This window comes from Vidua macroura, unplaced genomic scaffold, assembly GCF_024509145.1.
Source record: "Vidua macroura isolate BioBank_ID:100142 unplaced genomic scaffold, ASM2450914v1 whyUn_scaffold_286, whole genome shotgun sequence".
Classification (NCBI taxonomy): Eukaryota; Metazoa; Chordata; class Aves; order Passeriformes; family Viduidae; genus Vidua; species Vidua macroura.
In genome coordinates, this window is record NW_026530633.1 from 1 (window position 1) to 27,344 (window position 27,344).

The 27,344-nt window shown below is 66.2% G+C and overlaps 3 protein-coding genes across 3 annotated transcripts; all 3 read left to right on the forward strand.

Annotated features, from left to right (window-relative positions):
* The first annotated feature begins 1,622 nt into the window (after window positions 1-1,622).
* On the forward strand, window positions 1,623-19,975 carry LOC128803057 (cell adhesion molecule 4-like). Its single transcript, XM_053969629.1, is given in 11 exon segments — window positions 1,623-1,643; window positions 3,028-3,160; window positions 7,635-7,781; window positions 10,261-10,413; window positions 13,315-13,449; window positions 15,199-15,363; window positions 16,571-16,661; window positions 17,094-17,118; window positions 17,120-17,267; window positions 18,389-18,517; window positions 19,868-19,975. Coding segments are annotated over 11 exon segments (1,254 nt in total). The 3' UTR covers window position 19,975.
* A 2,023-nt stretch (window positions 19,976-21,998) lies between these two features.
* On the forward strand, window positions 21,999-22,687 carry LOC128803058 (zinc finger protein 576-like). The gene is made up of 2 exons (XM_053969630.1): window positions 21,999-22,002; window positions 22,235-22,687. The coding sequence occupies exons 1-2, from the start codon at window positions 21,999-22,001 to the stop codon at window positions 22,630-22,632; spliced, it is 402 nt and encodes a 133-aa protein (XP_053825605.1). The 3' UTR covers window positions 22,633-22,687.
* A 469-nt stretch (window positions 22,688-23,156) lies between these two features.
* LOC128803059 (translation initiation factor IF-2-like) lies at window positions 23,157-25,050 on the forward strand (the record flags this gene model as incomplete). Its single annotated transcript, XM_053969632.1, has 3 exons — window positions 23,157-23,195; window positions 23,906-24,147; window positions 24,574-25,050. Coding segments are annotated over exons 1-3 (758 nt in total), but the record flags the coding sequence as incomplete, so codon positions are not given.
* Window positions 25,051-27,344: the final 2,294 nt, after the last annotated feature.

The window sequence follows — 27,344 nt, forward strand, 5'->3', positions numbered from 1 at the left end:
CCTCGGGACCCCCCGGGACCCCCCCAAAACCCCTTCAGGACCCCCCAAAACTCTCCCAGGACCCCCCCGGACCTGCCAAAACCCCCTCAGGACCCCCCAAATCCCCCCCCAGGACCCTCCAAAACCCCCTCAGGACCCCCCAAAACTCCCCCAGGACCCCCCGGACCCCCCAAATCCCCCTCAGGACACCTCAAATCCCCCCCCGGACCCCCCAAAACTCCCCCCGGACCCCCCAAACCCCCCTGTGACCCCCCAAACCCCCTCAGGACCCCCCCAAACCCCCCCAAGACCCCCTTTTGACCCCCCAAACCCCCTCAGGACCCCCCGAAACCCCCCCAAATCCCCCTCAGGACCCCCCAAGGACCCCCCCCGGACCCCCCAAATCCCCCTCAGGACCCCCCAAAACTCCCCCGTGACCCCCCAGGATCCCCCAAATCCCCTCAGGACCCCCCAAGGACCCCCCCGGACCCCCCAAACCCCCTCAGGACCCCCCGAAACCCCCCCAAGGACCCCTCAGGACCCCCAAGGACCCCCCCGGACCCCCCCAAATCCCCCTCAGGACCCCCCAAAACTCCCCCGTGACCCCCCAAATCCCCCACGGGACCCCCTCGGGACTCCCCCAAACCCCCTCAGGACCCCCCCCGGACCCCCCAAAACTCCCCCGTAACCCCCCCAGGATCCCCCAAAAGCCCCTCAGGACCCCCCCAAGGACCCCCCCGGACCCCCCAAATCCCCCTCAGGACCCCCCAAATCCCCCCCGGCCCCCCCCGGCCCTGAATGGCCCGCGCTGTTCCCGCTCTGAGCCGCCTTTGTTCGGCCCCGGGGGGGGGGGGGAGGGGGGGGGGCACGGTTGCCATGGAAACTGTCACCAACACCCCCCCCCCCCCACCCCCACCCCGGTGTCCACCGCGCCAGTGTCACCCGGTGTCACCGGGGGGGCGGGGCCTCGGGTTTGGGGGGTCCCGGTTCGGTTTTGGGGGGGTCCCGGTCCAGTTTTGGGGCGGTCCCAGTTCAATTTTGGTGGTTCCAGTTCAATTTTGGGGAGTCCCAGTTAAATTTTGGGGTCCCAGTCCAAATTTTTGGGGGTCCCCAGTTCAATTTTGGGGTCCCAGTCCAATTTTAGGGGGGTCCCAGTTCAATTTTGGGGGGTGTCCCGGTTTAATTTTGGGGTCCCAGTTTAACTTTGGGGTCCCAGTTCAATTTTGGGGTTTCCCAATTTAACCTTGGGGTGTCCCCAGTTAAATTTTGGTGGTTCCAGTTGAAATTTGGGGGTCCCGGTTTAATTTTGGGGGGTCCCAGTTCCATTTTGGGGGGGTCCCAGTTCAATTTTGGGGGATCCCAGTTCAATTTTCGTGGTTCCAGTCCAAATTTGGGGTGTCCCAGTTAAATTTGGGGGTGTCCCAGTTCAAATTCGGGGTGTCCCAGTTAAATTTTGGGGTCCCAGTCCAATTTTGGCATTTCCCAATTTAACCTTGGGGTGTCCCAGTTCAACTTTGGGGCGTCCGAGTCCAATTTTTGGGGGTCCCAGTTTAATTTTGGTGGTTCCAGTTCAAATTTGGGGGGTCCCAATTAAATTTTGGGTGTCCCAGTCCAACTTTGGGGTGTCCCAGTTCAATTTTGGGATGTTCCAGTTACATTTTGGGGTGTCCCAGTTCAATTTTGGGGTCCCAGTCCAATTTTTTGGGTGTCCCAGTTCAATTTTGGGGTCCCAATTAAATTTTGGGTGGTCCCGATTTAATTTTGGGGTGTCCCAGTCCAACTTTGGGGTCCCAGTTCAATTTTTGGGGGGTCCCAGTTCAATTTTGGGGGGTCCCAGTTCAATTTTGGGGTGTCCCAGTTTAATTTCGGGGTGTCCGATCCCACTTTGGGGTCCCCCCCCCTCAGACACCCCCAAAATCCCCCCAAATCCGAACCCGGGGGTCCCCAAACCCCCCAGACCCCCCCTTGGAGACCCCAAATCCCCCCAAAATCCCCCCAAATCCCCACCCGGGGGTTCTAAAACCTCCCCAAAATACCCCGAGACCCCCCAAATCCCTCCAGACCCCCCCAAATCCCCCCCAAACCCTCCAGAGCCCCCCCAAATTCCCTCAAACCCCCCAAATCCCCCCAATCTCCCCCAAATCCCCCCCAAACCTCCCCAATCCCCCCCAAATCCCCTCCAGAGCCCCCCAAATCCCCCCAAAATTCCCCCAAAACCCCCTCAAATCCCCCACAAATCGCCCCAATCCCCCCCAAACCGGCCCAAAATCCCCCCAAAATCCCCACCCGGGGGTCCCCAAACCCCCCGAGACCCCCCCCCAAATTCCCTCAAAATCCCCCCAAAATCCCCTCAATCTCCCCCAAATTCCCCCCAAACCTCCCAAATCCCCCCCAATCCCCTCCAGACCCCCTAAAATCCCCCCAAATCCCCCACCTAGGGGTCGCCAACCCCCCCAAACCTCCCCAATCCCCCCCAAATCGCCCCAAAATCCCCCAAATCCCCTCCAGACCCCCACAAATACCCCCAAAATTCCCCCAAATCCCCCCCCAAACCCCCCCAAATCCCCTCCAGACCCCCTCAAATCCCCCCAGAATCCCCCCCAAATCCCCACCTAGGGGCCGCCAACCCACCCCCCCCAAACCTCCCCAATCCCCCCCAAATCCCCTCCCGAGGATCCCCAAACCCCCCGAGACCCCCCCAACCCCCCCCCCTAAATTCCCTCAACCCTCCCCCAAACCCCCCCAAATCCCCCCAAACCGGCCCAAAATCCCCCCAAATCCCCACCCGGGGGTCCCCAATCCCCCACAAACCCCCCCGAGACCCCCCCAAACCCCCCCAAATCCCCCCAAATCCCCTCCCCTCTCCCCACCCCCCCTTTTTTATCCCCCCCCCCGATTATTTCTCCTTTCACCCCATAAACATCCACCCCCCCTCAAAAAAAAAACAAAAAAAAACCAAAAAAAAAAAACCCCACCCCCTTCCTCCTCCCCATTGGCCCAACCCCCCTCCGTCCCCCGCCTCCCCGCATCTCATTAGCATCTCATTAGCATCCGATTATCGGCCGGGGCCCGGCAGGTGGGGAAGCGGCGGCGGCGGAGGCTCGGCCGCCATGCAGCCCCCCCCGCGCGCCCCCCCCCGCGCTGCTGCCGGGGCTGCTGCTGCTCTGGGCCGCCGGACACGGTCAGTGCGACCCCCTCCCCAAAAAAAAAAAAAAATCCCCCCTCCCCCAGAACCCCCCTCCCCCCAAAAAAAAAAAAAAAAAAATACCCCAAACCCCCCTCCCCCCCCCCAAAAAAAAAAAAAAAATCTCACAACCACCCCCGCCCAAAAAAAAATATCCCAAACCCCCTCCCCAAAATCCACCCCCCCCCCCAAAAAAAATCCCCGCATGGCCCCCCCTCCCCAAAATCCGCCGCGCGCTCTGCCGCAGCCCCTCCCCCCCCCCCCCCCCCCCTCCCCCTTGCGGTGTCGCCGGTGTCCCCTCCCCCCCCCCCCCCCTTTTTTTTTTAGGGTTTTTTTTTGTCGCTTGTGTCCCCCCCCCCACCCCGCGCGGATTTGGGGACTCTCCCCCTCCCCCCCCAATGTCCCCAAATGTCCCCAAAGCCACCGTGAGGAGGGGGTTGGGGGGGGGTGGGGCGGGTGTCACCCCCCCCCCCTCCGAGCATCGCGGTGTCCCCAAACCCTCGCTGGTGGCGTGGGGGGAGGGGAGGGGGGTGTCACTGTCACACTGTCACATTGTCACATTGTCACATTGTCACATTGTCACATTGTCACCCCCCCGGTGTCCCCCCACCCCCCCCCCCCCCCCCGCGGGGGTGCCAGGCGCCACCGGCCCGGCGTGGGTGACACTCAAAGGGCCATTGTCCCCTCCCCCCCCACCCCCCCCCCATTGTCCCCCGTGTCACCTCGGGGACCCCCCCCCCAGCCTTGGGGGACACGGTGACCTTGGCGACCTTGAGGGGGGGAGGGGACAGCGCGGTGACCCCCGGGCTGGGGGAGGGGCGGGCGGGTTGTGCTGACACAGCAAAACGCGGTGTCCCCTCCCCTCGCGGTGTCACCCCCCCCCCCCCCCCCGGATGTCCCCGAGGTGCCACCGGCGATGTCACCGCTCTTGGGGACACCCCCCGGCCCCCCCGACGGTGTCATCTCTCTCACAACAACAACGGAGGAGGAGGAAAAGAGAGAGATATCTCTCTCAACAACAACAACGGAGGAGGAGGAAAAGAGAGAGATCCCAGTGTTGTCACTGTCCCCAGTGCCACCATCCCGATGTCCCCAAGTGTCCCCAAATCCAGTTCTGGTGTCCCCAGTGTTGTCACTGTCCCCAGTGCCACCATCCCGGTGTCCCCAAGTGTCACCAACCCCCAGTTCTGCTGTCCCCAGTGTCCCCAAATCCCAGTCTGGGTGTCCCCAGTGTTGTCACTGTCCCCAGTGCCACCATCCCCAGTGCCACCATCCTGATGTCCCCAGTGTCCCCAAATCCCAGTCTGGGTGTCCCCAGTGCTGTCACTGTCCCCGGTGCCACCGTCCCGGTGTCCCCAACCCCCAGTGCTGATGTCCCCATCACCCTGTGACACTGTCCCCCTCTGTCCCCCTCTGTCCCCTCAGTTTGGGTGGCCCTGCTGGCAGTGTCCCCAAATGTCCCCAGCACCCCAGGGATGGTGTCCCCGGTGTCCTCCCCACGCTGTCACCCTGTCACCCATGTCACCCTGTCACCCATGTCACCCTGTCCCCTGTCCCTGTGTCACCCTGTCCCATGTCACCAATGTCACCCATGTCACTCTGTCCCTGTGTCCCCCGTGTCACCCTGTCACCGTGTCACCCATGTCACCGTGTCCCATGTCCCTCTGTCCCTGTGTCACCAATGTCACCCCTTGTCCCATGTCCCCCTGTCCGTGTCACCCTGTCAGTGTCACCCATGTCACCCTGTCACCCTGTTCCTGTGTCACCCATGTCACCGTGTCACCCATGTCACCCTGTCACCCTGTCCCTGTGTCACCCTGTCCCATGTCACCAATGTCACCCATGTCACTCTGTCCCTGTGTCCCCCGTGTCACCCATGTCACCGTGTCCCATGTCACCCATGTCCCTCTGTCCCTGTGTCACCAATGTCACCCATGTCACTGTGTCACCCTGTCCCTCTGTCCCCGTGTCACCAATGTCACCCTGTCACCGTGTCCCCCTGTCACCCTGTCCCCTGTCCCTCTGTCCCCGTGTCCCCCATGTCACCCCCTGTCCCATGTCCCCCGTGTCACCCTGTCACTGTGTCACCCATGTCACCGTGTCCCATGTCACCCATGTCACCCATGTCCCTGTGTCACCCTGTCCCATGTCCCCCGTGTCACCAATGTCACCAATGTCACCCTGTCCCTGTGTCACCCATGTCACCATGTCACCCGTGTCCCCCGTCCCATGTCACTCTGTCCCTGTGTCACCAATGTCACCAATGTCACCCTGTCACCGTGTCACCCCTGTCACCCTGTCCCCTGTCCCTCTGTCCCCGTGTCACCCATGTCACCCTGTCCCTGTGTCACCCATGTCACCCTGTCACCGTGTCACCCTGTCCCCGTGTCACCCATGTCACCCTGTCCCCTGTCCCTCGGTGTGTGTGGCTGTCCTGTCCCTCATGGTGACCCTGTCCCATGTCCCCTGTCCCTCCCGGTGACCCCTGGGTGTCCCCTGTCCCCTCTGGTGACCCCTGGGTGTCCCTGTGTCCCCCCTGTCCCCGTGGTGTCCCCGTGGTGTCCCTGGGTGTCCCTGTCCCTGTGGTGACCGCAGTGTCCCCGTGGTGTCCCCTTCTGTCCCCTGTGGTGTCCCTGTCCCCATGGTGACAGCGGTGTCCCGTGGTGTCCCCACAGTGTCCCCTGTCCCCATGGTGACAGCGGTGTCCCCGCGGTGACCTGCGGTGACCCCTGGATGTCCCCTGTCCCTGTGGTGACCCTTGGGGACAGTGGTGTCCCCTGTGCTGTCCCTGTCCCTGCGCTGTCCCCTGGCTGTCCCCTGGGTGTCCCCTGTCCCTGGGTGTCCCCACGGTGTCCCCTGTCCCATGGTGTCCCCTGTCCCGCGGTGACCACGCTGTCCCCTGGGTGTCCCCTGGGTGTCCCCTGGGTGTCCCCTGTCCCACAGTGTCCCCTGTCCTGTGGTGACCACGCTGTCCCCTGGGTGTCCCCTGGGTGTCCCATGGTGTCCCCTGTCCCACAGTGTCCCCTGGGTGTCCCCATGGTGTCCCTGGGTGTCCCCTGGTTGTCCCCTGGGTGTCCCCTGGGTGTCCCCTGTCCCACGGTGTCCCTCCTGTCCCTGGGTGTCCCCTGGGTGTCCCCTGGGTGTCCCCATCCCCGCGGTGACCATGGTGTCCCCGCGCTGTCCCCTGGGTGTCCCCTGGTTGTCCCCACAGTGTCCCCTGTCCCTGTGGTGACCGTGGTGTCCCCTGGGTGTCCCCTGTCCCCACGGTGTCCCTCCCATCCCCCGTGGTGTCCCCAGTGTCCCTGCTGTCCCCATGGTGACCGCGCTGTCCCTGCACTGGCGCTGTCCCCTGGGTGTCCCCTGGGTGTCCCCTGGGTGTCCCCATGGTGTCCTCATCCCCGCAGTGACCGCACTGTCCCCTGGGTGTCCCCTGTCCCATAGTGTCCCCTGGGTGTCCCCATGGTGTCCCTGGGTGTCCCCTGGTTGTCCCTTGGGTGTCCCTGTCCCCGTGGTGACCGCAGTGTCCCCATGGTGTCCCCCCTGACCCTGTGGTGTCCCCTGGGTGTCCCTGTCCCTGCAGTGACCACGGTGTCCCCGTGCTGTCCCCTGGGTGTCCCCTGGGTGTCCCCTGGGTGTCCCCTGTCCCTGTGGTGACCGTGGTGTCCCCTGGGTGTCCCCTGTCCCACGGTGTCCCTACTGTCCCTGGATGTCCCCATGGTGTCCCCTGTCCCCGCGCTGTCCCCTGGGTGTCCCCTGGGTGTCCTCGTCCCCACGGTGACCGTGGTGTCCCCATGGTGTCCCCTGTCCCCATGGTGTCCCCTGGGTATCCCCTGGGTGTCCCTGTCCCCATGGTGACCATGCTGTCCCCTGGGTGTCCCCTTGGTGTCCCCTGGGTGTCCCTCTCCCCGTGGTGACCACAGTGTCCCCGTGCTGTCCCTGCGTTGTCCCCTGGGTTGTCCCCTGTCCCACGGTGTCCCCCCTGTCCCCTGGGTGTCCCCTGGGTGTCCCTGTCCCTGCGGTGACCGTGGTGTCCCCATGGTGTCCCCACAGTGTCCCCCCTGTCCCTGTGGTGTCCCCTGAGTGTCCCTGTCCCCGCGGTGACCGTGCTGTCCCCTGGGTATCCCCTGGGTGTCCCCTGGGTGTCCCCTGGGTGTCCCCTGGGTGTCCCCATGGTGTTCCCCCTGTCCTCTGGGTGTCCCCTGGATGTCCCCGTCCCCGCGGTGACCGCGCTGTCCCCTGGGTGTCCCTGTCCCCGCGGTGACCGCGCTGTCCCCTGGGTGTCCCCTGGGTGTCCCTGGGTGTCCCCGTCCCCGTGGTGTTCCCCCTGTCCCTGGGTGTCCCCTGGGTGTCCCTGGGTGTCCCCTGGGTGTCCCTGTCCCCGCAGTGACCGTGCTGTCCCCTGGGTGTCCCCTGGGTGTCCCTGGGTGTCCCCGTCCCCGCGGTGACCGCGCTGTCCCCGCGCTGTCCCCAGGGCGGGCGCAGGAGGTGCAGGCCGAGAACGTGACGGTGCTGGAGGGGGGCACGGCCGAGATCACCTGTCACCTGCACAGGTACGACGGCTCCATCGTGGTCATCCAGAACCCCGCCCGGCAGACGCTCTTCTTCAACGGCACCCGCGGTGAGGGGACACTGGGGACATTGGGGACAGTAGGGACATTGGGGACAGTGGGGACATCAGGGGGATTGGGGACATCAGGGGGATTGGGGACAGCAGGGACAGCGGGGACAACGGGGACAGCAGGGGGACATTGGGGACATCAGGGGGATTGGGGACAACAGGGACAGCGGGGACATCGGGGACAGCAGGGACATTGGGGACAGTGGGGACATCAGGGGGATCAGGGACAGCGGGGACAGCAGGGGGATTGGGGACAACAGGGACAGCGGGGACATCGGGGATGCTGGGGATGTTGGGGACATTGGGGGGATTGGGAACATTGGGGACAGCGAGGACAGCAGGGACAGCAGGGACATTGGGGACATCAGGGGGATTGGGGACAGCAGGGACAGCGGGGACATCGGGGATGCTGGGGACGCTGGGGACACTGGGGACATCAGGGACACTGGGGACATCGAGGATGTTGTGGACATTGGGGACACTGGGGGGATTGGGGACATTGGGGACATCAGGGACATAGGGGACGTTGGGGACGCTGGGGATACCGAGGACATTGGGGACATTGGGACATTGGGGGGATTGGGGACACTGGGGACACTGGGGACATTGGGGCAGTGATCCTGTGACCCCCTGGTGACATTCTGGGTGGCACTGTGACCCCGTGGGTGCCACCATGACCCCATGGGTGACACCGTGACCCCCTGGTGACCCCGTGGGTGACCCTGTGACCCCCTGGTGACATTCTGGGTGCCACCGTGACCCCATGGGTGGCACTGTGACCCCCTGATGACCCCGTGGGTGCCACCATGACCCCCTGGTGACCCCATGGGTGGCACCGTGACCCCCTGGTGACCCTGTGGGTGACACCATCACCCCATGGGTGCCACTGTGACCTCGTGGGTGACCCCATAACCCTGTTGGTGACCCTGTGACCCCATGGGTGGCACCGTGACCCTGTGGGTGCCACCGTGACCCCCTGGTGACCCCATGGGTGCCACCGTGACCCCCTGGTGACCCCGTGGGTGGCACTGTGACCCCATGGGTGACCCCGTGACCCCGTGTGTGCCACCGTGACCCCCTGGTGACATTCTGGGTGCCACCATGACCCTGTTGGTGACCCTGTGACCCCATGGGTGGCACTGTGACCACCTGGTGACATTCTGGGTGGCACTGTGACCCCCTGGTGACCCCGTGGGTGCCACCGTGACCCTGTGGGTGACCCCATGACCCTGTTGGTGACCCTGTGACCCCATGGGTGGCACCGTGACCCCGTGGGTGACGCCGTGACCCTGTGGGTGACCCCATGACCCTGTTGGTGACCCTGTGACCCCATGGGTGGCACCGTGACCCCGTGGGTGACGCCGTGACCCTGTGGGTGCCACCATGACCCCATGGTGACCCCGTCGGTGGCACTGTGATGCCATGGGTGACCCCGTGACCCCGTGGGTGCCACCATGACCCCGTGGGTGACCCCATGACCCCATGGGTGCCACCATGACCCTGTTGGTGACCCTGTGACCCCATGGGTGGCACCGTGACCCCCTGGTGACCCCGTGACCCCATGGGTGACCCCCTGACCCCGGTGTCCCCGCGGTGTCCCCAGCCCTGAAGGACGAGCGCTTCGAGCTGGGGGTGACCCCATGGGTGACCCCGTTGGTGACCCTGTGACCCCATGGGTGACACCGTGACCCCCTGGTGACCCCATTGGTGGCACTGTGACCCCATGGGTGACCCCATGACCTCGTGGGTGACCCTGCTGTCCCCCCGGTGTCCCCAGCCCTGAAGGACGAGCGCTTCGAGCTGGGGGTGACCCCGTGACCCCGTGGGTGGCACCGTAACCCCATGGGTGACACCGTGGGTGGCACCATCACCCCGTGGGTGGCACTGTGACCACCTGGTGACCCCGTGGGTGCCACCGTGACCCTGTGGGTGACCCCATGACCCTGTTGGTGACCCTGTGACCCCATGGGTGCCACCATGACCCTGTTGGTGACACCGTGACCCTGTGGGTGCCACCATGACCCCATGGTGACCCCGTCGGTGGCACTGTGATGCCATGGGTGACCCCGTGACCCCGTGGGTGCCACCATGACCCCGTGGGTGACCCCATGACCCCATGGGTGCCACCATGACCCTGTTGGTGACCCTGTGACCCCATGGGTGGCACCGTGACCCCCTGGTGACCCCGTGACCCCATGGGTGACCCCCTGACCCCGGTGTCCCCGCAGTGTCCCCAGCCCTGAAGGACGAGCGCTTCGAGCTGGGGGTGACCCCATGGGTGACCCCGTTGGTGACCCTGTGACCCCATGGGTGGCACCGTGACCCCGTGGGTGACCCCGTGACCCCATGGGTGGCACCGTGACCCCGTGGGTGACCCTGTGACCCCATGGGTGGCACCGTGACCCCGTGGGTGACCCTGTGACCCCATGGGTGGCACCGTGACCCCGTGGGTGACCCCGGTGTCCCCTGGTGTCCCCAGCCCTGAAGGACGAGCGCTTCGAGCTGGCCGAGTTCAGCCGGCGGCGGCTGCGGCTGCGCCTGGCGCGGGCCCGGCTGGACGACGAGGGCGGCTACTTCTGCCAGCTCTACGCCGACGACACCCACCACCAGATCGCCACCCTGACTGTGCTGGGTAGGGCACCTGGGCGCACCTGGGGGCACCTGGGGGCAGCTGGGAGGGGAAAAACAAAAAAAAATCGGTGAAAATCGGGTGAAAAATGGGGATTTTGGGAGGGTCTGGGCACACCTGGGCACGCCTGGGCACGCCTGGGGGGAGCTGGGAGGGGAAAACAAAAAAAATGAGTGAAAATCAGGTGAAAAATGGGGATTTTGAGGTCACCTGGGCACACCTGGGCACACCTGGGGGCAGCTGGGGGCACCTGGGCACACCTGGGAGGGGAAACCCCAAAAAAATTTGGTGAAAATCGGGTGGAAAATGGGGATTTTGGGAGGGTCTGGGCACACCTGGGCACACCTGGGCACGCCTGAGCACACCTGGGGGCAGCTGGGAGGGGCAAAACAAAAAAAATTTGGTGAAAATCGGGTGAAAAATGGGGATTTTTGAGGTCACCTGGGCACACCTGGTCACACCTGGGTGCACCTGGGCGCACCTGGGAGGGGAAAAACAAAAAAAAATTGGTGAAAATCGGGTGAAAAATGGGGATTTTGGGAGGGTTTGGGCACACCTGGGCACACCTGGGCACGCCTGGGCATGCCTGGGCACGCCTGGGCACACCTGGGCACGCCTGGGCATGCCTGGGCGCACCTGGGGGGAGCTGGGAGGGGAAAAACAAAAAAAATTCGGTGAAAATCGGGTGAAAAATGGGGATTTTGGGAGGGTCTGGGCACACCTGGGCACGCCTGGGCACGCCTGGGGGGAGCTGGGAGGGGAAAACAAAAAAAAATGAGTGAAAATCAGGTGAAAAATGGGGATTTTGAGGTCACCTGGGCACACCTGGGCACACCTGGGTGCACCTGGGCACACCTGGGAGGGGAAAAACAAAAAAAAATTGGTGAAAATCGGGTGAAAAATGGGGATTTTGGGGGAGTTTGGGCACACCTGGGCACACCTGGGCACACCTGGGCGCACCTGGGGACACCTGGGGGGAGCTGGGAGGGGAAAAACAAAAAAAAATCAGTGAAAATCGGGTGAAAAATGGGGATTTTGGGAGAGTTTGGGCACACCTGGGCACACCTGGGTGCACCTGGGCACACGTGGGAGGAGAAAAACAAAAAATATTCGGTGAAAATCGGGTGAAAAATGGGGATTTTGGGAGGCTTTGGGCACACCTGGGCACGCCTGGGCATGCCTGGGCGCACCTGGGGGGAGCTGGGAGGGGAAAACCAAAAAAAATTTGGTGAAAATCGGGTGAAAAATGGGGATTTTGGGAGGGTCTGAGCACACCTGGGCACACCTGGGGGCAGCTGGGGGCACCTGGGCGCACCTGGGAGGGGAAACCCCAAAAAAATTGGTGAAAATCGGGTGAAAAATGGGGATTTTGGGGGATTTTGGGTGCACCTGGGCACACCTGGGCACACCTGGGCACACCTGGGCACACCTGGGCGCACCTGGGGGCAGCTGGGAGGGGCAAAACAAAAAAAATTTGGTGAAAATCGGGTGAAAAATGGGGATTTTGGAGGAGTTTGGGCACACCTGGGCACACCTGGGTGCACCTGGGCACACCTGGGAGGGAAAAACCAAAAAAAATTTGGTGAAAATCGGGTGAAAAATGGGGATTTTAGGAGGGTCTGAGCACACCTGGGCACACCTGGGCGCAGCTGGACACACCTGGGCACACCTGGGGGCAGCTGGGGGCACCTGGGGGGAGCTGGGAGGGGCAAAACAAAAAAACCTCGGTGAAAATCGGGTGGAAAATGGGGATTTTGGGAGGGTTTGGGCACACCTGGGCACACCTGGGGGTACCTGGGCACACCTGGGGACAGGTGCCACACCTGCTGGCACCTGTCCCCTTTGTCCCCTGACCCTCGTCCCTCACCTCTCTGTTCTTGTCTCTGTTGTTCTTCCGTGTCACCTGGATGTCACCTGGATGTCACCTGTCCATGTCCCACCTGCCTCATCCATATCTCACCTGTCTGTCCTGTCCCACCTGTTCCACCTGTCCCCCCGTCCTGTCCCACCTGTCTCACCTATCCCTATCTCACCTGTCCCACCTGTCTCACCTGTCCCACCTGTCCATATCTCACCTGTCCCACCTGTCCTGTCTCACCTGTCCCACCTGTCCATATCTCACCTGTCTCACCTGTCCCATCTCACCTGTCCATATCCCACCTATCCCTATCTCACCTATCCCACCTGTCCTGTCTCACCTGTCTCACCTCACCTGTCCCACCTGTCCATATCTCACCTCTCACCTGTCTCACCTGTCCCTGTCTCACCTGTCCCACCTGTCTCACCTGTCCATATCTCACCTGTCTCACCTGTCCCACCTGTCTCACCTGTGCCATCTCACCTGTCCATATCCCACCTATCCCTATCTCACCTATCCCACCTGTCCTGTCTCACCTGTCCCACCTCACCTGTCCCACCTGTCTCACCTGTCTCACCTGTCCCTATCTCACCTGTCCCACCTGTCCTGTCTCACCTCACCTGTCTCACCTGTCTCACCTGTCCCACCTGTCCATATCTCACCTGTCTCACCTGTCTCACCTGTCCATATCTCACCTGTCCCACCTGTCCCTATCTCACCTGTCTCACCTGTCTCACCTGTCCTGTCTCACCTGTCCCACCTGTCCATATCTCACCTGTCCCACCTGTCTCACCTGTCCCATCTGTCCCACCTGTCTCACCTGTCCCACCTGTCCCACCTGTCTCACCTGTCCCACCTGTCCATATCTCACCTGTCCCACCTGTCTCACCTGTCCCATCTGTCCCACCTGTCTCACCTGTCCCACCTGTCTCACCTGTCCCATCTGTCCCACCTGTCTCACCTGTCCCACCTGTCTCACCTGTCCCACCTGTCTCACCTGTCCCACCTGTCCCACCTGTCTCACCTGTCCCACCTGGCCGCCCCAGTGCCCCCTGAGCCGCCATTGGTCGAGGCGGGGGCGCTGGCGGTGGAGGGGGAGGAGCTGGAGCTCACCTGCCTCGTGCCCCGGGCGCGGCCCCCGGCCACGCTGCGCTGGTACCGCGACCGCCGCGAGCTGCCAGGTGAGGCACACCTGGGTACACACCTGGGCACACACCTGGGCATGGCTGGGGGCACCTGGGCACACCTGGGCACAGCTGGGCACGGCTGGGGACACCTGGGGTCAGTTATAGCACACCTGGGGGCAGTTACAGCACACCTGAGCATGCCTGGGCACACACTTGGCACACCTGGGGACACACCTGGGCACACCTGAGGGCACACCTGTCACACCTGGGCACACCTGGGGTCAGTTATAGCACACCTGGGGGCACACCTGGGGGCACACCTGTCACACCTGTGACACCTGCGGCAGGCTGCAGCAGCCACCGGCAGGACGGCAAGGTGTTCTGGGGGCACACCTGGGCATACCTGGGGTCAGTTATAGCACACCTGGGGGCACACCTGTCACACCTGTCACACCTGTCACACCTGTCACACCTGCGGCAGGCTGCAGCAGCCGCTGGCAGGACGGCAAGGTGTTCTGGGGGCACACCTGGGCACACCTGGGCACACCTCACACACCTGGGCACACACCTGGGCACACACCTGGGCACACCTGTCACACCTGGGCACACACCTGGACACACCTGGGCACAGTTGAGGGCACACCTGTCACACCTGGGCACACCTGGGGTCAGTTATAGCACACCTGGGGGCACACCTGTCACACCTGTCACACCTGTCACACCTGTCACACCTGTCACACCTGCGGCAGGCTGCAGCAGCCACCGGCAGGACGGCAAGGTGTTCTGGGGGCACACCTGGGCACACCTGGGCACACCTGGGGTCAGTTATAGCACACCTGGGGGCAGTTATAGCACACCTGTCACACCTGGGGGCAGTTATAGCACACCTGTCACACCTGAGGGCACACCTGTCACACCTGTGACACCTGTCACACCTGTCACACCTGTTACACCTGTCACACCTGTGACACCTGCGGCAGGCCGCAGCAGCCACCGGCAGGACGGCAAGGTGTTCTGGGGACACACCTGGGCATACCTGGGGTCAGTTATAGCACACCTGGGGGCACACCTGGGCACACACCTGGGCACACCTGTCACACCTGGGCACACACCTGGACACACCTGGGCACAGTTGAGGGCACACCTGTCACACCTGGGCACACCTGGGGTCAGTTATAGCACACCTGGGGGCACACCTGTCACACCTGTCACACCTGTCACACCTGTCACACCTGTCACACCTGTGTCAGGCCGCAGCAGCCACCGACGGGACGGCAAGGTGTTCTGGGAGCACACCTGGGCACACCTGGGGTCAGTTATAGCACACCTGGGGGCACACCTGGGGGCACACCTGTCACACCTGAGGGCACACCTGTCACACCTGTGACACCTGCAGCAGGCTGCAGCAGCCACTGGCAGGACGGCAAGGTGTTCTGGGGGCACACCTGGGCACACCTGGGGTCAGTTATAGCACACCTGGGGGCAGTTATAGCACACCTGGGCACACCTGGGCACACCTGGGGTCAGTTACAGCACACCTGAGCATTCCTGGGCACACACTTGGCACACCTGGGGACACACCTGGGCACACCTGGGCACACCTGGGGTCAGTTATAGCACACCTGGGGGCACACCTGGGGGCACACCTGTCGCACCTGTCACACCTGAGGGCACACCTGTCACACCTGTGACACCTGTCACACCTGGGGGCACACCTGGGCACACCTGGGGTCAGTTATAGCACACCTGGGGGCACACCTGTTACACCTGTTACACCTGTCACACCTGTCACACCTGCGGCAGGCCGCAGCAGCCACCGGCAGGACGGCAAGGTGTTCTGGCAGCGCTCGGTGCTGCACCTGCGGCCCGAGCGCCGCGACCACGGCGCCATCGTCACCTGCGAGGCCACGCACCCCGCCCTGGGCCGCGGGCAGCGGCGCCAGACCCAGTTCCAGCTGGACGTGCAGTGTGAGCAACTGGGACGGACTGGGATATACTGGGGGGGACTGGGACGGACTGGGACGGACTGGGAGCAACTGGGACGGACTGGGACGGACTGGGAGGGACTGGGAGGGGATTGGGATATACTGGGATATACTGGGAGGGGACTGGGGGGGACTGGGATGGACTGGGAGCAACTGGGAGGGGATTGGGAGGGACTGGGAGGGAACTGGGAGGGGATTGGGATATACTGGTTTATACTGGGAGGGAACTGGGATGGACTGGGATAAACTGGGATATACTGGGATATACTGGGAGGGACTGGGAGGGACCGGGGGGGGGAACTGGGAAGGAACTGGGAAGGAACTGGGAGGGACTAGGAGGGACTGGGAGAGACTGGGGGGGACTGGGATGGACTGGGATGGACTGGGGGGAACCGGGAGGGACTGGGAGGGGATTGGGATATACTGGTTTATACTGGGAGGGAACTGCGATGGACTGGGATAAACTGGGGGGGACTGGGAGGGACCGGGGGGGGGGAACTGGGAAGGAACTGGGAGGGACTGGGAGAGACTGGGGGGGACTGGGATATACTGGGATATGCAACTGGGGGGGACTGGGACAGACTGGGAGGGGATTGGGATATACTGGTTTATACTGGGATGGACTGGGGGGGACTGGGAGAGACTGGGAGAGACTGGGGGGGAGTGGGAGGGACCGGGGGGGGGACTGGGAAGGAACTGGGAGGGAACTGGGGGGGACTGGGATATACTGGGAGGGACTGGGGTAAACTGGGAGCAACTGGGAGGGGATTGGGAGGGAACTGGGATAAACTGGGATCCACTGGGATATACTGGGGGGGACCAGGGGGGACTGGGAGGGGATTGGGATAAACTGGGAGGGACTGGGAGAGACTGGGAACGACTGGGAGCGACTGGGGGGGACTGGTTTATACTGGGAGGGAACTGGGAGGAGATTGGGATATACTGGTTTATACTGGGATGGACTGGGAGGGACTGGGAGGCACTGGGGGGGAACTGGGATGGACTGGTTTATACTGGGAGGGAGCTGCTTTATACTGGGAGGGAACTGGGAGGGAACTGGGGGGGGGACGTGGGCACAGGTGCACCCAGGTGCACCCAGGTGTGCCATGGGGCACTCCAGGTGTGCCCAGGTGCGCCCAGGTGTGCCCAGGTGTGCCCAGGTGCCGCCACGCCCCCGTCCCCCCCCGCAGACCCGCCCTCGGCGCGCATCCACCCCTCGCAGAGCGTCCTGCGCGAAGGCGACACCTTGGTGCTCACCTGCGCCGTCAGCGGCAACCCGCGGTGAGCCGGGGCACACCTGGGCACGGGGCGGGGCTGCCACACCTGGGCACGGGGCGGGGCCGCCACACCTGGGCACGGGGCAGGGCCGCCACACCTGGGCACGGGGGGTTGGCACACCTGGTGGCGCACAGGTGACCCCACAGCCCCACAGATCCATGGGAACGAGGGCAGGGGCAACTAAGGGGGGCACACCTGGGCATGGGGCGGGGTCTGGCACACCTGGGAGGAGGATTGGCACACCTGTCCGGGGTGTGGCACACCTGGTGACGCCCAGGTGATGCCCAGGTGACCCCCAGGTGACCCCCGCAGACCCACAGATCCATGGGAGCGAGGGCAGGGGCAACCAAGGGGGGCACACCTGGGCATGGGGCGGGGTCAGTCACACCTGTCAGAGGGTGTGGCACACCTGGTGACGCCCAGGTGACCCCGCAGCCCCACGGAGGTGGCCTGGAGCCGCGGGGAACGAGTCGCTGCCGGCGCGGGCGCGGGCCGAGGGCGAGCGGCTGACGCTGCCGGCGCTGGCGCCGCAGGACAACGGCACCTACACCTGCCAGGTGGGCAACGCCCACGGGCGCGCCGCCGACGCCTACGTGCTGGTGGTGTACGGTCAGTGCGGGCACACCTGGGCACACCTGGAGGGGGGGGGCACCTGGGGGTGGGTGGGTCAGACCTGGGCACACCTGGGGGTGGGTGGGGCACACCTGGGGGTACCCAGGGGGACCTGGGGCACACCTGGGCACACCTGGATGTGGTTGGGGGTACGTGGGCACACCCGGGGGTACCCGGGGGTGGTTGGGGGCACACCTGGGCACACCTGGGGGCACCTCGGGGGACCTGGGGGTGGTTGGGGCACACCTGGGCACACCTGGGGGGGGGTGGTGGAACACCTGGGGGGGCACCTGGGGGTGGCTGGGGGCACACCTGGGCACACCTGGGGGCACCTCGGGGGACCTGGGGGTGGTTGGGGCACACCTGGGCACACCTGGGGGGGGGTGGTGGAACACCTGGGGGGGCACCTGGGGGTGGCTGGGGGCACACCTGGGCACACCTGGGGGCACCTCGGGGGACCTGGGGGTGGTTGGGGCACACCTGGGCACACCTGTGGGCGGGTGGGGCACACCTGGGCACACCTGTGGGGGGGTGGGGGAACACCTGGGGGGGCACCTGGGGGTGGGTGGGGCACACCTGGGCACACCTGGGGGTGGGTGGGGCACACCTGGGCACACCTGGGGAGGGGGTTGGGGGTACCTGGGCACACCCGGGGGTACCCAGGGGTGGTTGGGGGCACACCTGGGCACACCTGGGGGTGGGTGGAACAGACCTGGGCACACCTGGGGGGGCTGGGGGAAGACCTGTGGGGGCACCTGGGGGTCGGTGGGGCACACCTGGGGCACACCTGGGCACACCTGGGGGTACCTGGGGCACAGCTGGGGGTGGTTGGAGCACACCTGGGGCTCACCTGGGCCTCACCTGGACACACCTGGGCACACCTGGGCACACCTAGGGGTGGGTGGGGCACACTTGGGGGCACACCTGGGGCACACCTGGGCACACCTGGGGGTGGGTGGGGCACACCTGGGGCTCACCTGGGCCTCACCTGGACACACCTGGGGCATACCTGGGCACACCTGGGCACACCTAGGGGTGGGTGGGGCACACCTGGGGGCACCTGGGGGCACACCTGGGCACACCTGGGCACTCACAGCCCCTCCCACCCCCCCCCCCAGACCCCGGCGCGGTGGTGGCGGCGCAGGGGGCGGGGCCTTTCGCCGTGGTGGGCGGGGCCTTGGCGCTGCTCGTGTTCCTGCTGCTGCTGCTGCTCGGGGCGCTCGTCTGGTGCTCCGTGCGGCAGAAAGGTGGGCGGGGCTTCGCGCCCAGGGGGCGTGGCCACCGAAAAAAACCGGGCGTGGCTTCGCCCAAAGGGCGGGGCATCCGCGGGAGGGGCGTGGTTTAGTGTCCCGGGGCGGGGCATTGTGTGGGTGGGAGGGGCGGGGTTTCTTAAGGGGCGGGGCAATGATAGGTGGGGGCGTGGCTTGGGTGGGTGGGGGCGTGGTCTTGGGGTGTGGGGGTGAGGGGCGTGGCCTGGGCGTGTCCCCAAATGTCCCAAAAATGTCACAAAATGTCCCAAAAAGTCACAAAATGTCCCCAAAATGTCCCCAAAATGTCCCCAAATGTCCCAAAAATGTCACAAAATGTCCCCAAAATGTCCCCAAATGTCCCAAAAATGTCACAAAATGTCCCAAAAATGTCCCCAAAATGTCACAAAAATGTCACAAAATGTCCCCAAAATGTCCCCAAAATGTCCCAAATCCCTCTCCATGTCCCTGGTGTTCCCAATCCCGTCGATGTCCCCAAATGTTCTCAATGTCCCCAAATGTCCCCAAATGTCCTCAATGTCCCCAAATCCCCAGAATGTCCCCGCTGTCCCCAACCCTCCAATGTCCCCAAATGTCCCCATCTCCCCCAGTGTCCCCAATCCCCCCGATGTCCCCAAATCCCCGGAATGTCCCCAATGTCCCCAACCCCCCCGATGTCCCCGATGTCCCAAATCCTCCCAATGTCCCCAATGTCCCCAAATCCCCAGAATGTTCCCGATGTCTCCAATGTCCCCAGAATGTCCCCAACCCCCCCAAATGTCCCCAAAGTCCCCAGAATGTCCCCAATGTCCCCAATCCTCCCAATGTCCCCAAACCCCTGGAATGTTCCTGATGTCCCCAATGTTCCCAACGCCCCCAATGTCCCCAATGTCCCCAAATACCCGGGATGTCCCTGATGTCCCCAATGTCCCCAACTCCACCAATGTCCCCAATGTCCCCAATCCCCTCGAATGTCCCCAACCCCCTGTGACCCCAACACCCCCAATGTCCCCAACCCCCCTGATGTCCCCAGTGTCCCCAACTCCACCAATGTCCCCAGAATGTCCCCAACTCCACCAACGGCCCCGATGTCCCCGCTGTCCCCAGTGTCCCCAAATCTCCGGAATGTCCCCAGTGTCCCCAACCCCCCCCAATGTCCCCCAACGTCCCCCGGTGTCCCCAATGTCCCCAAATCCCCGGAATGTCCCCGCTGTCCCCAACCCCCCCGAATGTCCCCATCCCCCCCGATGTCCCCAATGTTCCCAACGCCCCCAATGTCCCCGCCGTCCCCAATGTCCCCAAATCCCCGGGATGTCCCCGGTGTCCCCAGCGGTGTCCCCTTGTCCCCAGGCTCGTACCTGACGCACGAGGCCAGCGGCCTGGAGGAGCACGGGGAGGCGCGCGAGGCCTTCCTGGGGGGGGAGGGGGGGAAGCGCAAGGAGGAGTTCTTCATCTGAGGGGGGGGGAGGGGCGGGCGGGGGGGGGGGGGGCCAAACCCCCCCCTCCCCTCCCCCCACACCCTGGGGGGGGCATTTGAGGGGGGGGGGGGGATGGCAAAAAGGGGGGAGGGGAGGGGGAGGGGGGGGAGGGGGGGGGGTTGGGGACATTCAGGGGGGGTGGGGGGAGGGGTTGAGGTGGGGGGGAGGGGGGAGGAGCCCCGCCCCCTCCAAGCAGCGCCCCTCCCCCCTCCGCCCCCCCCCTCCCCCTCAGCCCCAGGGGTGGGGGAGGGGCTCAGACCCCCCCCCCCCAAAGGTGGGGGAGGGGCCCAGCCCAGGGTGGGGGAGGGGCTCAGACCCCCCCCACAAAAGAGGGGGGAGGGGCCCAGCCCAGGGTGGGGGAGGGGCTCAGACCCCCCCCCCACAAAGGTGGGGGAGGGGCCCAGCCCAGGGTGGGGGAGGGGCCCAGCCCCGGGGTCCCCCCAAAGCTCAAAGCCATGAGGAGGGGGGGGGGGTGGGGGAGGGGGGGGGGGGATGTGGGGATGTGGGGGGAGGGGAGGAGTGGGGGAGGGGCGTGTCCGTGTCCCCGCGCACAATTTCGGGGAGGGGGGGGGGGGGGGGAGGGGCAATGAATGATGTGCGAGGGTGGGCGTGGCCCACGGCGAAGGCCACGCCTCCCCCTCGGTGGGTGTGGCTGTAAATAACCTTTTAATCGCCTTTGATACGCAATAAACAAACCCCCGATTCGTACTGGGCTGGACTGGGAGGGACTGGGAGGGACTGGGAGGGAACTGGGAGGGACTGGGATGGAACTGGGAGGGACTGGGAGGAACTGGTTTATACTGGGAGGGAACTGGGAGGGACTGGGAGGGACTGGGATGGACTGGGAGGGAACTGGGAGGGACTGGGATGGAACTGGGAGGGACTGGGAGGAACTGGTTTATACTGGGAGGGAACTGGGCCGGGTTTAGGCGGGAACTGGGGGTGCCCAGGGCCGTACTGGGAGCCCTGGTTTTTACTGGTTTGCACTGGTTTTTACTGGTTTTTACTGGTTCTTACTGGTTTGTACTGGAGGGACCGCGCTCCCACCCCGCGCCGCCAGGGGGGCGCCAACACCGCGCCAAGCCCCGCCCCCTCCCTCCCTCCATTGGCCGCCGCTGACGTCATCCCCTCCCAAACCACGCCCCCTTTCCGCGGCCAGCGGAGGTGGGCGGGGGCCAAGCGGGCCTGACCGGAAGCGGAAGCTCTCGCCGGAAGAGGAGCGGGTCGCACCGGAAGCCGGAAGTCGCCGCCGGGGCGGGGGGCGCGACGAGGCCGCGGACAGCGGAGTGAGGGGGCTGGGGGGGGGGGGGGGGGGGGGGAGGGGGAGGGGGGGGGTCCGGGAGGGTCCCAGGGGGGGCCCCCGGGGGGTCTCTGGGCTCCCCCGTGACCCCTCCCCCCCGTTCCCCTCCCCCAGCGCCCCCTCCCCCCCCCCCCGGGATGTCGCAGGAGCCGCCCCCCGCCCCCCCCGGCGCGCCCCTCCCCCCCCCGGCGGGAGGAGGAGGAGGAGGAGGAGGAGGAGGAAGGGGGGGGAGGGGCCCCCGGGAGCCCCCCCGGGCAGGGACGGAGTCGTGTGTGAGTGGGGGAGGGGCGGGGCGGCGCGCGGGGGGGGGCCCCGGGGGGTGTCCCCAAGGTCCCAGTGCCACCCCCGGGGTGTCCCCAGTGTCCCCATAGGTGTCCCAAGGGTGTCCCCAATGTCCTCAAGGTGTCCCCAGTGTCCCCAGGGGTCCCTTGGGTGTCCCTGTGCCACCCCCGGGGTGTCCCCAATGTCCCCAAGGGGTGTCCCAAGGGTGTCACCCGTGTCCCCCATGTCCCCAGTGTCCCTGTGGGATGTCCCAGTGCCACCCCCGGGGTGTCCCCAGTGTCCCCAAGAGCGGTCCCAAGGGTGTCCCCATGTTCCCAGGGCTGTCCCCCGTGTCCCCAAGGGTGTCCCAGGGGTGGTCCCAAGGGTGTCCCCACTATCCCCAGTGTCCCCATGGGTGTCCCCAATGTCCCCAGGGCGTCCCATGGGTGTCCCCAGTGTCCCCCAAGGGTGTCCCCTGTGTCCCACGGGTGTCTCCAATGTCCCCAAGGGTGTCCCCAGTGTCCCCAAGGGCGTCCCCCGTGTCCCTAAGGGTGTCCCCCAATGTCCCCAGGGTGTCCGATGGGTGTCCCCAATGTCCCCAAGGGTGTCCCCAGTGTCCCCAAGGGTGTCCCCAGTGTCCCCCAGGGTGTCCCCAAGGGTGTCCCCAATGTCCCCAAGGGCGTCCCGTGTCCCCCCCCCCGCAGACCGGGCCGGGCTCCCGCCGCTGCGGCCGCTGCCTCATCACGTTCCCGGACGCGGCGTTCGCCGCCCGCCACGCCAAGCGGCAGCACCCGCGCGCCTTCGCCGCCGCCGCCCTGCGGGGGGCGCTCTTCGTCTGCTTCGTCTGCGCCCGCGCCTTCGCCTCCTCGCCCGCCCTGCTGCGCCACCAGCGCGGCCACGCCCCCCGCCCCGCCTCCCGCCACGCCCCCTCCCGCCGCCGGACACGCCCCCCGCGGGCCCCGCCCCGCCGCGGGGACACGCCCCCCCTGAGCTGCACGGAGTGTGGGCGGGGCTTCGCCCGCGAGGGGGGCGCTGCAACCGCCATTACATCCGGCACGCGCGGGGGGGAGCTCTGAGGGGCGGGGGCCTGGCGGGCAGGGGGCGGGGCAATAAAGCGGCGGCGGTTTCTGATTGGCTGTTGGCGCGTGGTGTTGGCGGCGGCGGTGGGGGTTTGTGACGTCATCGCGCGGTTTGGGGCCGGCCACGCCCCTCGCGCGGACGGGTGACGTAATGGTCGAGGCGGGAGGGGGGGGGGGCGGGGCTTCTGTGCGCCGTGACGTCGCGGTGATGACGTCATCCCCCGCTCCTCGAATGACGTCGTGGCGATGACGTCACCATATTGTCGGCCGCCCCTCGTGATGTCACCGTGTTTATGACGTCACGGTGATGACGTCACAGTGTCGTCAGTTCCTGCGATGACGCCACCATGTCGTCACTGTGCCTAATGACGTCACGGTGATGACGTCACCGTATTGTCACCGCGCCCGAATGACGTCACGGCGATGACGTCACTCTATTGTCAACGCCCTTAATGACGTCCACCGTGATGACATCACCATGTTGGCGCCTGTCCTGATGACATCACGGCGATGACGTCACCATGTTGTCAACGCCCGAAATGGACGTCGCCGTGACGAGGGTCACTCTATTGTCGACGCCCCCCCCCCAATGACGTCACGGCGATGACGTCACGCCCGCGCCATCGTTCCCCCGGTGGCGTCACTCCCACGGCTTCCGCCCCCGATGACGTCACCCCCCCGATGACGTCACGCCGCCGCCGCCGCGCCCCAAAAAATCGACCAGGCCGAGCCCTCCGTCCGTGACATCACTTCCTGTTGCCGACATCGCTTCCTCCTCCTCCTCCTCCGCCCCCGCCGCCCCTCCCCCCCCTCCCTTTCCCGCCGGCGGGCGTGGCCGATAGAGGAGTGGGCGTGGCCCACGGAGGAGGGGGGGCGTGGCCTCAGAGCTCGCCGCGGGCGTGCAGCATGTAGTGCTCGTGCAGCTCGGCCACGAGGCCGAAGGCCCCGGCGCACTCGGTGCAGCGGGAACGGGGGAGGGGCGGCGGCGCGGCGCTGGGCGGGGGGAGGGGGGAGGCGGGGGAGGGGGGCGGCGGGGGGAGGAGGGCGGGGCGGGGGGAGGGGCGGGGGGGGCTGCGTCGGGCGGCGGCGGCGGCCGCGGTGGCAGCGGTGGGCGCCGAGCGCGCCGGGCGCGGCGAAGCCCAGGCCGCACTCGGCGCAGATGTAGTGGAACTTGAAGGGGGGAGGGGCCGTGGGGAGGGGGGAGGGGGCGGGGGGGGGGTGGGTGGGGGAGGGGCCCGGCCTGCGGGCCGCTTGCGCCCCACGTGGGTAGCTGCGGTGCACCTTGAGCGCCCGCGAGGTGCCGAAGGCGCGGCCGCACTCGGGGCAGCGGTGCCACTCCGCCCCTGCCCCGCCCCCCGCCCCTGCCCCGCCCCCCGCCCCTCCCCCGCTGCCGGCGGCGCCGCCCGGCTCCGGCTCCCCTCCCCCACAGGGCAGCGGCTCCCGGGAAGGGGCGAGGGCTCCTCCCCCGGGTGGGCGGGGCCGGGCACCTGTTGGGGGGGGCGGGGAGGGGCTGTGAGAAGTGGGGGAGGGGTCAGTGTCAGGTCAAGGGTCAGGGGTCACTCAGGAGTGGGGGAGGGGTCTGTGAAGGGTGGGGGGAAGGGGTCGTTGATGAGTGGGGGCGGGGCCGATAACGGATGGGGGAGGGGCTGTGAGAGGTGGGGGGAGGGGTCAGTGTCAGGTCAAGGGTCAGGGGTCACTCAGGGGTGGGGGAGGGGCCGTGAGAGGTGGGGGAGGGGTCAGTGTCAGGTCAAGGGTCAGGGGTCACTCAGGGGTGGGGGAGGGGCTGTGAGAGGTGGGGGGAGGGGCCGTGAGAGGTCAGGGGTCACTCAGGGGTGGGGGAGGGGCTGTGAGAGGTGGGGGGAGGGGCCGTGAGAGGTCAGGGGTCACTCAGGGGTGGGGGCGGGGCCAGCGCGGGTGTGACACCCCCCCCCCCCCCAGTGGTGTGGGGGGAGGGGTTTCAGCGCGGGGTGGGGGGAGGGGCGGCACCTGCGCAGCCGTTGGCGGGGGGGGGAGGGGGCGCCGCTGTCCCCCCGACGACACCGAGGTGGCCTCGGAGCCTTCGTCGTCGTCGTCGTCGTCGTCGTCGTCGTCATCCTCGGGCGGCGCCGGCGGCGCTGGGGGAGGGGACGGGGGGGTGGGGGGAGGGGACGCCGGTGATGGCACCGGGGAGCGCCCCGCCCCCTCCGGCCACGCCCTGGCGCCCCTCCCCCGCTCACCGCCGGCCGCTTCTTCCTCCTCTTCCTCCTCCTCTTCCTCTTCTTCCTCTTCCTCTTCCTCCTCCTCCTCCTCCTCCTCCTCCTCCTCGAAGGCTCCGTCCTCGCTCCCCGCCCGACTGCCCCGGGCCCCGCCCGGCCGCCATCATGGCCGCCCTGCGCCGGGGACACGCCCACATTCACGCCGGGCCACGCCCACCGCGTGCCGAGGCCACGCCCGCCTCGCGGCTCCCGCCCCCCCCGGGTCACAAGCCCCTCCCCACCCACCGCGCGAACCACGCCCACAAAGCCTCAGGGCAAACTCCCCGCCATCCCCTAAGCCACGCCCGCCGTCGAATAAGCCCCGCCCACCAAGCCGTCAGCCCCTCCCATATTCACCAGGCCTGCTTTGCATACCACAAGCCCCTCCCACCATCCCACAAGCCCACGCCCCCCCCCCGTATTTCCACAAGCCCCTCCCACCACGCCCGACCCCTCCCCCACACCCCAAGCCCCTCCCCCAATCCTTCGGCCCCTCCCACCCTCCGAGTTCCCCCTTCCCCCTGCCTCAAGCCCCTCCCACAACCCCACAAGCCCCTCCCACAACCCCACAAGCCCCTCCCACCCTTCCCACCCCCCCTCTTACCTCCCCCAGGCCCCTCCCCTCCTCATTATCCCACCCCAAGCCCCTCCCCCCTTTTCCAGACCCCTCCCCCCACCCCCCTCAAGCCCCTCCCCCCACCCCAAACCCCCTCCCCCCCTCTCCTCTCCGTCATCCCACAATGCCCCGCGCGGCGGCGGGGGGGGGAGGGGCGGGGTTCCCCCCCCCCCCTCCTCCCTCTCTGGCCCGCTGGGGGGCGCTGTCCCCTCGCCCCTCCCCCCACCTTTCCCCTCGCCCCCTCCCCCCACCTTTCCCCTCCCCTCCCCCCCCCCCCGGGGCCGCTCTCACCGCTCGGAGCCGCTCCGGAGCCGCCGCCGCCGCCGCCGCGCGGCGCATGCGCGGGGGGGCGTGGCCCGGCCTGAACCACGCCCACACTCATCCCTCTGAGCCCCCTCCCCCTTCCGCCGGGCCACGCCCCACCGCGGCGCCCCCCTGGCGGAAAGCTCGGGTGGGGTCGGGGGGGGGGGGGGGGGAGGGGTCACGTGGAGAGCGGCGCACCGTGACGGGGGGGGGGGACACGTGACACGGTGGTGTTTTTTGGGGGGGGGGTGTACACGTGACTTGGGCGGGGACACGTGACCGGGAGGACCCAAAATTCCGCCCCCGGGAGCGAAACTGAGGCGTGGGAGCGGGGTGGGGGAGGGGCGGGGCCCGCGCGCGGGGTTTGGGGGGGTGGGGGGGGGGGGGGGAACACCCCCAATCTGTGGGGCTGGGACGGGAGAGGCCCCAAATGTGTGGGGCGGAGAGAGGGGGGACCCCAAATCTGTGGGGTTGTGGGGCTGGGACCCCCAAATCTGTGGGGCAGGGGCAGTGGAACCCCAAATCTGGGGGGCAGGGACTCGAGAGACCCCAAATGTGTGGGGCTGAGACCCCAAATGTGTGGGGCGGAGAGAGGGGGGACCCCAAATGTGTGGGGTTGTGGGGCTGAGACCCCAAATCTGTGGGGGCAGGGACAGTGGAACCCCAAAATCTGGGGGGCAGGGAACCCAAATCTATAGGGCAGGGACACGGGAGGCCCCAATTCTGTGGGGTTGTGGGGCTGAGACCCCAAATCTGGGGGGCAGGCACGGGGAGACCCCAAATCTATAGGGCAGAGACTCGAGGGACCCTAAATCTGTGGGGCTGAGACCCGAAATCTGTGGGCCAGGGACAGGGGATCCCAAATCTGTGGGGCAGGGGACAGGGGAACCCCGAATCTGTGGGGTTATGGGGCTGAGACCCCAATTCTGTGGGGCAGGGACAGAGCAAACCCAAATCTGTGGGGCAGGGAAGCAGAGACCCCAAATCTGTGGGGTGTGGACAGGGGGGGCCCCGAATCTCGGGGGGGTTGTGGGGTTGAGACCCCAAATCTATAGGGCAGGGACAGGGGAGACCCCAAATCTGTGGGGCAGGGACAGGGGGGACCCCAAATTTGTGGGGCTGAGGCCCCAAATCTGTGGGGCTGGGAACCCCAAATCTATAGGGCAGGGGACAGGGAGACCCCAAATCTGTGGGGTGTGGACAAGAGAGACCCCCAAACCTGTGGGGCAGGGACTGGGGGGACCCCAAATCCATGGAGTGACCCCAAATCCAGGGGGGGTGACCCCAAATCTATGGGGGGTGACCCCAAATCCAGGGGAGGTGACCCCAAATCCATGGGGGAGTGACCCCAAATCCATGAGGTGACCCCAAATCAAGGAGGGTTGACCCCAAGGGTGACCCCAAATCCAGGAGAGGTGACTCCAAATCCATGGGGAGTGACCCCAAATCCATGAGGTGACCCCCAAATCCATGGGGGGGGTGACCCCAAATCCATGGGGTGACCCCAAGGGTGACCCCAAATCCAGGGGGGGTGACCCCAAATCCATGGGGTGACC